Source organism: Megalops cyprinoides, chromosome 6, assembly GCF_013368585.1.
Source record: "Megalops cyprinoides isolate fMegCyp1 chromosome 6, fMegCyp1.pri, whole genome shotgun sequence".
Classification (NCBI taxonomy): domain Eukaryota; kingdom Metazoa; phylum Chordata; class Actinopteri; order Elopiformes; family Megalopidae; genus Megalops; species Megalops cyprinoides.
In genome coordinates, this window is record NC_050588.1 from 5,918,158 (window position 1) to 5,931,468 (window position 13,311).

The 13,311-nt window shown below is 43.1% G+C and overlaps 1 protein-coding gene across 1 annotated transcript in view; it reads left to right on the plus strand.

The window, feature by feature from the left end:
* The window catches only part of LOC118779323 (membrane-associated guanylate kinase, WW and PDZ domain-containing protein 1), a 66,561-nt gene that overhangs the window by 14,045 nt on the left and 39,205 nt on the right, over positions 1-13,311 (plus strand). The window contains exon 3 of the mRNA XM_036531370.1: positions 5,936-6,052. Coding sequence (XP_036387263.1) covers positions 5,936-6,052 — 117 coding nt within the window. The remainder of the gene's footprint in view (positions 1-5,935; positions 6,053-13,311) is intronic.

The window sequence follows — 13,311 nt, forward strand, 5'->3', positions numbered from 1 at the left end:
AAGCCATGCCCATCCTCCACTGTAGTGTGCTGGGTGACTGGATTGAAAAATAATTGCAGCTGGGGTGTAAGTATGAAAGAGGAATGCATTCACTATGCCCCAGCACTCCTGTACCAGTGCAGCAGTTGTCACAGTGAGTGGAGCCTAATATTTCCAATTGGTGATTCTGACAAGAGGGCTGCCTAAAGGGGGAAAAAGCCAAAAAACTTCTGTGTTCCTATACAATAAACACTGTCAAATTTAGTAAATAAATTATGATTATGACAACTATATTAATAAACAAAGTTTAAGTAAGATAAACAAAGAAGTAATATATGGCCTGAAAAAGATATTTCTTTTATTCCAACTCAAAATGTCTGTCTAATGTACAGGAAGATCTAAGAAGTCTATGTTAAGGGATATGCAGTGCTTTCTAACAATATGCAATATCTGTATTCGTGTGTGTAGTTTTGTAAGAAACTAGACCTGGCTGTTGTGCACCAAACCTAATTCTCCTATTAGGAAATGAATTTGAGTGCCTTCAGCTTCTGCCAGTGTTGTTGGATGACAAGCCCCAGTTGTTTCTAGTGCCAGATAGTGACAGATAAATGTGGCAGTCCATGGCACTAAATAAGTGTGGGCTTGTAACGGGCTGTAACCAGTTGAGGTAATTTTGTGTGCACTGTCACTTATCAGTTTTTTTTTTGCATGCCAAACCTTTACTTTCTATGGTCGGTATTATTTTACAGGACGTGAAGTGAATTCAGTCAGAATTTTGAAGGATGGTTAAGTGATCACAGATAATTGTGATCTGTGGTTGACATGAACGATGAACCATTATTGAAGTGCGATGACAAGGTCTTGATTGCGGAGTGCTGCTCGCTAAGACCGCTAAATTAAAGCGTCCTCTTGCAATTATTCATGTCCATATCCATTTTTTTTTTATCTGACTAGAAAAACTCAGTTCTCATCAATGTAAGGGCTGAGGGGTGTTCATCAATGATCCCAAGTACAGATCATTTTGCTTGCTAATCAGTTCCTTTTGAACATTATTGACCACAGATGTTAAGTGGGCATCCACTAAAAATTGCCTGATCTCTCAAGGACCAGTGAGTTGTGGTCTTCAGTGGTCTTTTTTTAGCCATTGTGCCAAAAATCTTTTTGACTCCTGACTGCTGCTCAGTTAGATTGTGCACAAAAATGCCAGGGTGTATTTAGTCATAATTTTTTTCTTTGCTTTTTTTGCAAAACACAACCTTGGGAATGTGACTACTATCAGATCAGCTCTGATAAATAAAGGATAAATAAGTAAATAATATTCAAATAGCAGTATGAAAATATTACCCATCGTGTTGGTGGCAGTGTGGTGTAGGGTGTAGGGATCAGGAGACTAGAATAACCAGAAGGTTGCAGGTTTTAGTCCTGTATTTCTGGGGCAGTGTACCCAGAAATAGTGCCTTGCAAAGCGAATAGTCAGCATCGTTTGATGTGAAAGGAATGCTGTAGAAACATGTTCTTTTGTGATTCAACCAAAAAACATTGCTCTGGTTGTAATGATCTATGGGATGAGCTTTACAGAAAGGTAAACCCTGGCTAAATGCATAAATGCATGTTGGCTCATATTCAGTTGGCTTTTACCACACTGATTGCACTGAATTTCCCCAGACATTGTCAAACAACATCAAAGGGACTGGTAATACTGCCCCCTTCTGTGCATGCACAGGAGAGCAATCCACTATTACATAGTCTCGTTTTCAGAGGACCTTGGAAGCTGAGTCAGATTGAATATTACTTGCTGTCATTACAGTTTTATTTGACATTCATGGTAAACTTGTACTTACCCTTTTGCTTTATTTTTATGTTACATACACCTTGCCTTGATTGAATTGCTATTATTAAGCATTTTTCACACGCGTCAACAACATTTGGCAGAATTAGCTTATTCATCTCACAAACAGAATGTTTATCCAGTATGGGGCGCACACGGCTTGTTCTGGCTCTTGGTCCTTGGCGCAGCCGGCCACAGCCAATATGTTCTCAAAGCACAGCTTTGTTCATTGGTTCTCACACATTAACCTGATTAAGCTTGCTTTGCTTTCATTGAATGCTTGTTGGTTATGATCTGTAAATTTGCATGAAATAACTTTTGTTGCCACAGGTCCTAGGCTGTGGCCACCAACTGATCTTTCACATGTTTCTGAGAACTTCCTTATTCAGTTGGCACGCTCGTCATTCTCTACGTGGGCAAACCACTGGTCATGGTGCTACGTCTCTGGCAACAGCCAGCCACGCCCCTTATGAAAAACACAAGTGTTATTTACACATATACCTAACTCAGATATCTAAACAAGATTCTTGTGTACATTTTCATCAGACTTCAATGATTCACCTCTTGACCATTGCTGTGGCTACTCTGCTTGTGCCTCGGCGATCACTGCTAACCTTGCTTTGGATTGTGATGTTGGAATAGTACAGTACTTCTGCCGGGTATATTGTGTTGCATGTGCATGCTGGGACTGGTCTGCAGTTGTGGTCTTGGCGCTGTGTGTGGCTCTAGCATTTGGTCATGTGTGGTTGGCAGATTTTGTATGTGGACGTTTACTTGCATGCGTGTAGCGCATGTGTTTGCATTATATTTTGAATGATATAATCCTTTAGCCGTACATATTACTTTGCATCCTCAGCACTATGATTAGCACTGACGCTGTGTGGTTAGTGTTGTCCTGTTGGTGCAACTTTTCATGCCACTTCATTAGATTCACTGTGTAAGTCGCTCTGGATAAGAGCATCTGCTAAATGACAGTAGTGCAATGTAGTGTAATGCTGGATGTCAAAAATGTAAATGTTCACATATTCACACCTTGTAAGCGGCTCTGGATGAGCGAGTCTGCTAAGCAACAAAAATATAAATGTATCTTTTTATCCTGATGCAGTCAAGACAACAAGAATAAAAAAATTCAGCGGAGACAAATGCAGAGACAAAGTGTGACGGTACTTAAGTTTGTCAGTCCACAGGTACACAGGTATTTATAGAGCGGGAGACGAATGTGTTTTGCGCTTGGCGTCTCAGCTCAGCAATATGTCATGGGGCAATGTCTCCCATTGGTCCCTAATATCCAGATTGATGGCTGCACTGCCCACAGCGGTAGAAACCCGACACCTCGTTGTGGTCCCTCGCCGCAGGTGGGGCCCTGCCTTTCTGAATTATAACTAACTGTTGTGTTTGGATACGGAATTGTACACTCCACCGCATTAGTGTCAATTTAATGGCAACTTGGACATTCCCACAACCACAACATCACTGGATAGATAGACTACTCCAGACTGAACTGGACTGTGTTCTGTGGTACAATAAATTTATACAAGGGTGACTGGTTCCAGGTCCTCTCTAAGACAGAACTGAGTACATTACTAACACTCACCAGCACAACTGTGTGTTCGCTGTAACAGGCATTATTTCACAATGTATATTGTCTGATGCCTATTAGAAGAGCAAACAAAACTAAATGGTTTAGGCGTTGCAGAGCCTTTCTCTGTTACACTAAGCAGCAAATGTCTCTCATTACTGTCATAAAGTCACTAATTATTTACTTACATTCCTTTATCCAGAATAATATACAAGGATAATACATTAGTTCATAATGCTAATGCATAGTACACCATATATTATATGCATATCACAAGAGCAAATGAATGATGGTGGTTGGTACAGAAAGGCAAGGATTACAGTACAATGGGCTTCAAGTTGAGAAACTGCTGAAACAAAAATATAGTACAGTACATAGTACATAGTGCAGCACACAGAGCCCAACACTTATCCTAATGAGCAACATATGTATGTCATATTAAAGTGAGTGTAGAATCTAACAATGATTTATAAAGCAACAGTCACTTAAATCATAGTCTTTATAGGGTACTAGACAGTGATCCATAAGAGCAACATTTACTTGAGTCATGTTAGTACACTCAAAGTGACTAAACAATTATTAGTAAAGAACAATTCCTCAGAATTTACTTAAGTGAATTCTGGAAAGGTCCAGGGAATTCTGGGAACCAAAGTAAAGCATGAACAGGTGTGCTTTTCAGTCACTGTTGGTAGACGGGGGGGGGTCTGCATTTCTGGCTCCCGGTGCTGCAGTCCTGCTGGAGGAGGACTTCTCGCCACGGCCAGGCGTCAGGAGGCCAGGGAGGGCTCATCACTCTGTCTGACAGGGAAAATGTATTCAGCCCATCAATAAAAGGAAGTGACCTGTCACCAGAGCGGCCATAAAACACTTCAGATAAAATGAAGAGATCAGCGAGGGGGGTGGGGGGGTGGGCACCTACGTTCATGAGAACCCCCGTATGCCCGCGCGGCAGTGGGCGTGTCGGCGCGAGGGCACCGCGTTCGCGTCCCTGAGAGCTTTAATGAGCGAAGCTTCGGGAACACTGTGTAGCGGAGGGAAAACGTTCAGAGCGTCACAGAGCAGTCATGACACATACGCCACTATAAATATTATGCTTTGGAAGATGGATGGAGGTGACATTGCAGAGAGGCAGAGGTTCAGGCTCAAATTCTGCATTTCGGTTTGGGCTGCATTGGCTGAAAACGGGCAGAGGCACCTCATTGATTTACCAGCCATGTTAGTGAACATACTTCTGAATATATTACATGCATGTTTACCTTCTTGCAGATCTTGCAGTTCCATCAGCTGATGGACTTTTTCTGCCTTTTTCTCATAGCTCATATACAGTATTTCATGTGTAGCACACTGTCCATGCCAAGATCTGTATTTTTTTGATTTATCATATGTGAGTTGTATTTTTTCAGTGTGTGTATAATAGGCTCTATAACCCTGAACTGCACCCTTCCCTCGCTCTGAATCTCACTCTTGGGTACAGTCAAGAGGGACTCACAATGAAACACAAGTCTCTCTTCTTTATAAACACAACGCCTTGATTGCAGAGTTCTTTGACAAGATTACATGGAAGATGAAAGCAGACTTATTTAAATATAAATAAATAAATACTGGGAATAATAATAGGAATGTGTAGAATAATGCATCAAATAATTAATGTTGAGGATGAATGTAGACATAAAAAATAAATAAATTTTTAAGTAATACAGAAATAAATAAATATGGATCATGTATACATGTTTATTTATTTATGTAACATTTATTTATTTAATTTAGTATTTTTTTATTTACTTTTAAATGTGTCAGCTTTCATCCTCCATAAGATCAGCAGTCACTACGTTGTATAAAAAAGTGTTTACTAAAAAAACATAACACTCGAATTTAATCGTCAGTCACAGTTAAGGATGTTGATTGAAACCAGGGGTGAGGAAGGAAATGACCTCATCCTTTCACAGTGACTAACTAAAGCTGACGAGCTAACCATTTAGCTTGATTGATAGGAATCAACATGAAGACATGCTAAGGTTAATCAGTACTGTGCTGAAGAAGTGAGGTTTGGAAGTTTCATTTGATTTTATTCTGTGCAAGTAGTTTATAAGGAATGATTGTTTTAGTCTGTGTGTGTATGTGTGTGTGTGTGTGTGTGTGTGTGTGTGTGTGTGTGTGTGTGTGTGCGCACATTGATTTCACTGTGGCTATCTTAAGTACACTGCCTGTCTTCCTCTTGTCATCTGCTCATTACATGTTCCTCTTTTCTGCTCTTCTCTTCCTCCCTCTCTATCCCTCACTCCATTTCCACCTTCATTATGCTCTCTGTCTATCTCTCTACTTCTCTTCTTCATTATTCTTTCTCTTTCTCCTTCATCACTGTCTCTTTCTCTCTGCTTCTTTCTCTTCATCCCCACCTTCATGACTCTGTGTCCCACTCTCCCTTCTTCTCCCTTCCCACCTTGCTCTCTCTCTCTCACTCTGCCTCCCTCTCTCCTCATTCCTCCTGCTCATTCCCCCCCGGCCCTCCCTCTCCTCACTCTCTGTCTGTCTGCCTCCCTCTGTGCCAGGCTCCTCGCTGTGTAAGGACCTGAGGTTGTACCTGAGTAAGTGCTTCACGCCGGGCTCCATGGACAGCCAGCTCCAGCAGGTCATCCGGGAGAACCTCTACCTACGGGCCGTCCCCTGTGAGTTCCCCTCTCTGCCACAGCTGCCTCTCTACACAGCACACTAAACTAGACCTGCTGGTAAACACCTTATCCTACCCCAGCACACTGAACTAGACCTGCCTGTATACACCTTACCCTATCCCATCACACCGACTGAGACCTGCATTCAAACACCCTACCCCATCACACCGACTTGAGAGCTGCATTCAAACATCTACCCTACCCCATCACACTGACTGAGACCTGCATTCAAACACCTGACCCCATCACACCGACTGAGACCTGCCTTCAAACACCCTACCCCATCACACCGACTGAGACCTGCCTGCAAGCACCTGACCCCATCACACCAGCCCCTTTCACACATGCACTGGACGCCGGAACATATCCGGCCCTTAGCCGGAGGAGCTGTATGTGAGAACGCAAATGTCCTAATCAGTTTGCCCGGACATGCAACGGACTTTGTTCTGCAAGCTCCCTAGTACAAAGTCCGCCTCATGTCGGAGTGAGCTTGTGTGTGAATAGAGCAGGCAACATTCTGGAGAATCCACCGCGAGCGAGTGGGCATGTTGATAATGTTTCTATTATGTGACTTGCGCGAAACCAGAAGAATACAAACATCTGCCTCGTACTATTTTCCGCGTGCCTGTACATAGCTTTCCACTGTTTAGTTATTGCGGATATGTCCAAATACATGCTATTTTGAGTCCAATGATCATTAAAGAGATAGTTAGCTATAGCTATACTGCCAAAACTTGTCTCTTACGATGATTAATAATGTTGGTTAGTAGTCTATTATCTGGTTGGTAGTTAGCTAAGCTGTAGCTAAGTAATAGTGATAGGTAGATATAGGTGAGATAGGTGAACTGGTGACCTAACATTACATAGCGAACAACAAAAACTTACCTCATTGTTATAATAAATGTATAATTAATAATAAATTATGTGTACCGGTAGCACCATTTAGATGTCTATGTGTGATTTTTTTATAGGCTACCCAAAAGTACAATAGTTATGTTCGCCTTCTCCTCCTCCGTGCCACATTATGTACCCATACCACCGAAAGGTAAGACATTGAAAAGAAAAAAACTGAAAATCCTTCAATTCGCGAATACTTTAGGTAATCTCGTAAATACTTTTCACTCATGAGAATGCAAGTGGCGTCTAACTGGAAAATACCATGAGGAAATCTGGACATTTCTAAACTCGCAATGATTTCAAGCAACAATGTAACATACTACAATGTAATTAATAATGGTCGCATACTGGGTACTACACTGAAAAATAGCATGCAGTATACAGTATATACTTGTGTAGTAGACAGTACACAGTATGCAGTAGGTGGTTTCGAATACAGCCACTGCGATTTCTGCAGCGTACTTTTTGTGTCATGTCCTGCCTCCTGCACGCTCTACCCAGGCACCGCCCCTCACCTAAACCAAACCGGAGTATTTCCTGTAGGTGAGAACGCGTCTGTCACGGACAATCTCCTGTTGTGTGCTACATGTGTGAAAGGGCAATTCTGGCCAAGCTGCGGACCTGATTCTCCGCACTTTGTCCGGAGTTCATATGTGAAAACGGCTACCGACTGAGACCTGCCTTTAAACACCCTACCCCATCACACCGACTGAGACCTGTATTCAAACAGCTTATCCCATCACACCAACTGAGACCTGCATTCAAACACTTGACTCCATCACACCAACTGAGACCTGCCTTCAAACACCCTATCCCATCACACTGACTGAGACCTGCATTCAAACACCTTACCTGCCTTCAAACAGTCCCCTCTTCACATACAAAGAGACATCCCTCTACCTCACTCCCAAAATATGAAATAAGAGTAAAAATGTATGTCAAGTTAGAGATTCATGAATTATCATCACTTTCATACACATGTATTTTATTGATGTTTGTATCTACATACATTATAAAGTCATTTGTAAATAAATCAAAAAAGAATGACTAAACAAATGAACAAAACAAACACTTCACTATAGAAAAGGAAAATAAAAGGCCTAGCTTCTTAGAGAGCCTAATTAACAGCTTTTTCACTAATTAGTGCCAATAGCAAACAAAAAGGGTAATAAGAGGGTTGTCAACAGGACTGGCTGGGGGGTTCACTGGGGTTGCCAAGGCTTGTTGCAGAATCCCAAGCAATGTGATGCCATCTCTCAGTCAGACAAGCCAAAACCAGGACATTCTCCCAACAGATCAATCCCTAAGAAAAAACCAGTATATTCTGTTCTGCTCTAATGTTCTATTATGTTCTAATATCCTATTTTCTGTGTCAAACTGCATGTTTTTGGTGAGGTGACAGAATTTTTGGGGAAAAAATCCAATAAAAGCCAAAATACCAGCTGGCTTTTTCAATCCCACAAGTCAATGCGAAACCACAGACGATTCAGCCAATTTGGCTGAAAAAGCCAAACCTGGCAGCCCTGGAGTTCACTCTGAGTGAACAATTCCAAACAGGGTTCAAAGTCCAACTCTTACATCTCAGCCAATCAAGTTCCCAATCCTAAATCCACTTCTCTGAAGTAGATTGTCAAACAGACTCCTCTCACCCTGTGCTTATGACCACAGTGCCCTGAAATAAGGCTTTCAGTCTTTTTGAAAAGGCTCTAGTCACTGATTATCAATGCCGCCCACCTGGCTCATAGTTAATTTGCCTGCTTCTGCTGAGCAGTTCCAGCTCACATTCCCACAGTATCTGTTTCTCTTTAAATTGTAGTTCCCATGGCAAAATGGCTACCTCTTCTTAAAGGGGCACACCCCCAGTACAATAGTGTTTTTGCATATATTATTTCATAAGGCATTAACTGACACACAGATGCATGTGCAGAGGTCCAGGAGAGCCTGCCCTTGTCAGCTTTATGTTTATTCGTAGATGATTAGAGCATACTTTTGTGCTTCTCCGTCTGTCAGTTTGAGGGGGTTAGGTGTGAGGTTTATTAATCCCCGATGCTTGCCTCAACACAAAATCTCACAAAAGTCAAAGTGAGAGAGAGAGGTGAAAAGACTGCACTTGCAAACATTTCCATGGCAACTGTCTTGAATGTCACATTAGTATTTTTATTCAGAGTGGCAGCCCCTCCCCCCTCCCATTCTCTCTGTAATTTTCTCAGATTCTCCCTTAAAAGGCTAATTTCTTTACTGCATCATTATGTCTGCCATTAGTAGCATTGAGGCTTTTACTCTATGTGTAAATATATGGCCTTTTGTCGTGTCAACTTAAAATACGATTAAAAGCACATCTTACTCACTCTTACTTCTTACTTACTTCACATCGGAACTGAAAAAAAGTAAATCACCTGTTTCAGAAGTGGGGGAAAAAGTAATACATTGCAAAAAAAATGGCCACAATATGCTAGTCAAAATGTCAAAGTGTTGCTGCTATTAGATAAAGGCACCAGAGGTGATGAAGAGTTGCTGAATGCCGCCTCCCTCCTGTTTCTCTGTCCAGTTTGTGGTGGTTGTTGTGAAGCACGGCAGTGCCTGCAGTGGTGTGTGTGTGTGTGTGTGTGTGTGTGGGAGGGGGAGGGTTTGTCAGAGCTGGAGTGTGCCGCGCTGGTTCACTTCCTCACTGCTCTGTGTCGTTTCTTCCTTTTACCGACATCTCCAGCACGATGGACACGGCCAGCCCCTCCCAGCGCTGCAAACAGCCTGTCCCAACCCTTAGGACTAATCTCCCATTTATGCCATGAAATAGGTCAAGTGGAACAGAACTCTGAAAATGCCGCTGCCCACAGAGATGCTCTTAATTCATAGAAAGAGTAAGATAGGGCTCGCATTTGCCTGCAGACGCGGCCTAGCGAGCCCGCTTCTTAATATAGAGCGACACACGCGGCCGCGGTGGTATCGCCCCCCTCTCTGCTTTATGTCGCATTGTTTACTGATTTATGTACACAGTGTAGCTACACAGTGTAGCTACAGCGACAGCCACTCTGGCAGAAGCTTCGGTCGTAGGTCAAGTCCTTTGCCTTTAGCGGTAATGGAAGTTGAGGGCTATAGCCTTGTATCCCCAGGCACTGCGCCCTTGTGAAAGCTTTTGCATCATGAAAGTGGGACAGATATCAAAGCAAGACTGATGTTTTTGGTTTGAAATCAGGACTTCCTCTCAAACCTCCTCCTGTGGCCTCAGACGCTCGCCCATGCTCTGTCAGTGTGAGACGTTGGTGAGTGATCATACTACTCATTCACTTTGAATGTGGAAAGATTGTTTTCATCCAGTGGATACCAGCTGGAGCCACAGACACAGAACAGTACCCGTGTCTTCCTAGGCATCTAATTGTCATGTGTACTGCCACAGGTTGTATAAAAACTGCTGGCCCATCATTCTTGGCAAAAATCAGATCCCTCCATGCCAGCCCAGAGCCAAGCATTGACCACATAATATGATAACAGCATCTCCAGTTGTACCAACCCAAGAAATGACCTCCTAAGAAGATGTTAAACCTGGATAGAACCTTTTTATTGGGATACATCACTGAATTTTCCAGATCACAAAATTACTTTGCACAGAACCAAGTATGGGTGAGATTCGGCCATTGATGGTAATTGAAGGTAAAGCTAGGCCCAAAATAAGAGATAATGAATTTATACCCATTCGCTCAGTACAGTCATGGGAAAAACAGCCTACCAAAGTGGCTGCCACAGCTGAAATTTTTTTATAAAACTGAAACCAAATGATCTGTTCCAGATTAATAACACAGTTTGTTAGAATGAGATGCTCAGCTCCTAATGTTAGACGAATGAGTGGCTCAACAGCAGACACTCAGCATTCATCACCAGACTCCTCAGAAAACACAGCTTTAAATAAGGACCGAACAATCTCTCCTTGCAGTACAGACCCCTACAATTCCTGCAGCTGGTGCCTCTGGCTCTGAGCCATTGGGTCCCAGTATTATCACTGCTCTGGACCTCCACACGGTTCCCACATCACGGCACAGCTCTCTTGAAACAGTAAAGGGAAGAAGGCGAATGTAATTGCTTTTGCAGAATTGCACTGCTGCATATAGAACTCTGTGGCTCCTCTCCAGGTTGATCAAACGCACACTAAGACCTAGCCCTGTGCCTGTTTGCTGAGAGATTACCCCAACTCGTAATCAGCAGCAGCAGCAAACGAGTAGTGGGAGGCAAATTTAAATACCTGGGAGGCACGATCCACTGCAGAACCGGCCATGGCATCCATACATGAGTAAGTGTCAGCCTCCCCAAAGCTCTTTGGTCGGGATGTATGGAGAGAATGTCAGGATGCAGAGACGCATTGCGGAGATGAACAATCCGCATCTGCGGTGGGCCTGATACCGCCTTCTCCACGCATAGAGTCGCCTGACATAACAGGCAGCGGCATGTTTTAAACATCAGGTGGATTCACAAGATCACAGGGTGAACATTATTACATTATTGGCATTTAGCAGGCGCTCTTACCCAGAGCGACTTACATCAGTTAAAATGTTATCCATTTATACAGCTGGATATTTACTGAGGCAATTTGGGGTTAAGTATTATGCGCAAGGGTACAACAGCAGTGGCCCAGCGGGGAATCAAACCAGCAACCTTTTGCAACCAGCAACGGGTCCTGCTCCCTAACCGCTATGCCACACTGCCAAACAACTGAGGACTGTCACGGAGCAAGTCTGTCTAACAGAAATCGTCTCAATAACTGGCGTAGACACAGGGTGCTGGGCCCTCTGACTGACACAACCCTGCTCCCTACAGTATGCACACACACACACACACACAAATCAGGTGGCACTTGAAGAGTTAATGTCAGACATCATTTGTGGTAGGCTTTTCTGCAAACTGAGGAGCGGCACTTGTATAAATCACAGTGCGTAGTTTGAAGAAATTAAAATCAGCTTCATGTATATATCTCCTGATATAATACCTAGTTATGTGTTGTAGGTTGCTTTAGAAATTGGGGAGAGTCAAATCTGTACCTATGCATCCTGTTGGCTGTCTACTCATTGCAGGTCCTTCATCACACACACACACACACACACACACACACACACACACACACACACACACACACACACACACACACACACACACACACACACACACACGCACAAACACTCACTCAGAGTATAGCTGAGCACACAATGGAATGGAATTCTAAAAATGGGGTGCAGTGTTTGTGCTCATTGAGCAATAGTGTAACCATGTATTGAGAAACGATGGCAGCCCATTCAGGCTATTAATATGCCCTTTCATTCCTCTTAATTCTTTGACGGCTTTTGTAATTGAGAAATACATTACCCCCAGGCAAACGGACAGGGTCATTATGGATCCATTACAGCCAGTGAGCAAGAGCGTTCGCATGTGAATCTGCAGCGCACGATTGTATTTACCCGTATTCACTTTGCAGACACTCTTATCTGCAGACACAGCACAGGTACAAGAGTACACATGAAGGACAGTGAATGATAGAAAATGACAGATCACATCTGAGCATGTGTCAGTCTGTTGCGCAGTGCTGTCATAACTGGCACCACACTAGACACAGGCGTGCCACATTCAAAAAAATTCAGTGCGCTAATACCTCAAATGCAGCTTCCGTTTTTTACAGTACACATCTATGTTTGTGCACATGATAAGTATCATTAGGAGCATTCGGTCACCAGTCAGAATGTCGCCACAATATTCGCTGACATCTCACGGGGCCCTTAATAAGTCCCAGTGTTTAATTATCCCCGCAGGGATGAGGAGACAGTCCGGGGAGATGCATGGCTGGAAATATCAATATTCTGGACGATTTCCCACTGACACCCAATTTATATTGTAGATAAGGCTGGGGGTTTTAATGGCGCCCTGCCTTCAGTCCTGGCCAGCCAGTCCTGAAGGAGAATTATATATCACAATGCATTAGGAGATTCGCTATCAAGTTTTAATTAGCGGCTGGGTTTTAATCTCCTGTCCCCAGCAGGTAGGAACTGCGGGGCCGTTAAGGAGAGGAGACTTGTAAAGTGCATTGGAAAACAAGCTTCCAGTATCTGGCAGCAGACGTCTGACCACATTCCCCCCCTTTGGCGCAACAGCGGCATATTAATCACAGTGTTTATGAAGTGGCTGTGCATAAGCACTACACTGAGATCCACCTATCTGTGTGTTAATGTGCACTGCCTCACGTAATTGTGGAACATTGCGTACTTAAACCAAGCTCAACACATGCATTGGGAGACCATGCACACTGGTCCTGTTATTAATCTTTTGCTTTTTGACACTGTTTTAAGCAAATGATTCCAGATCATGTGATTGACAATAGTAGT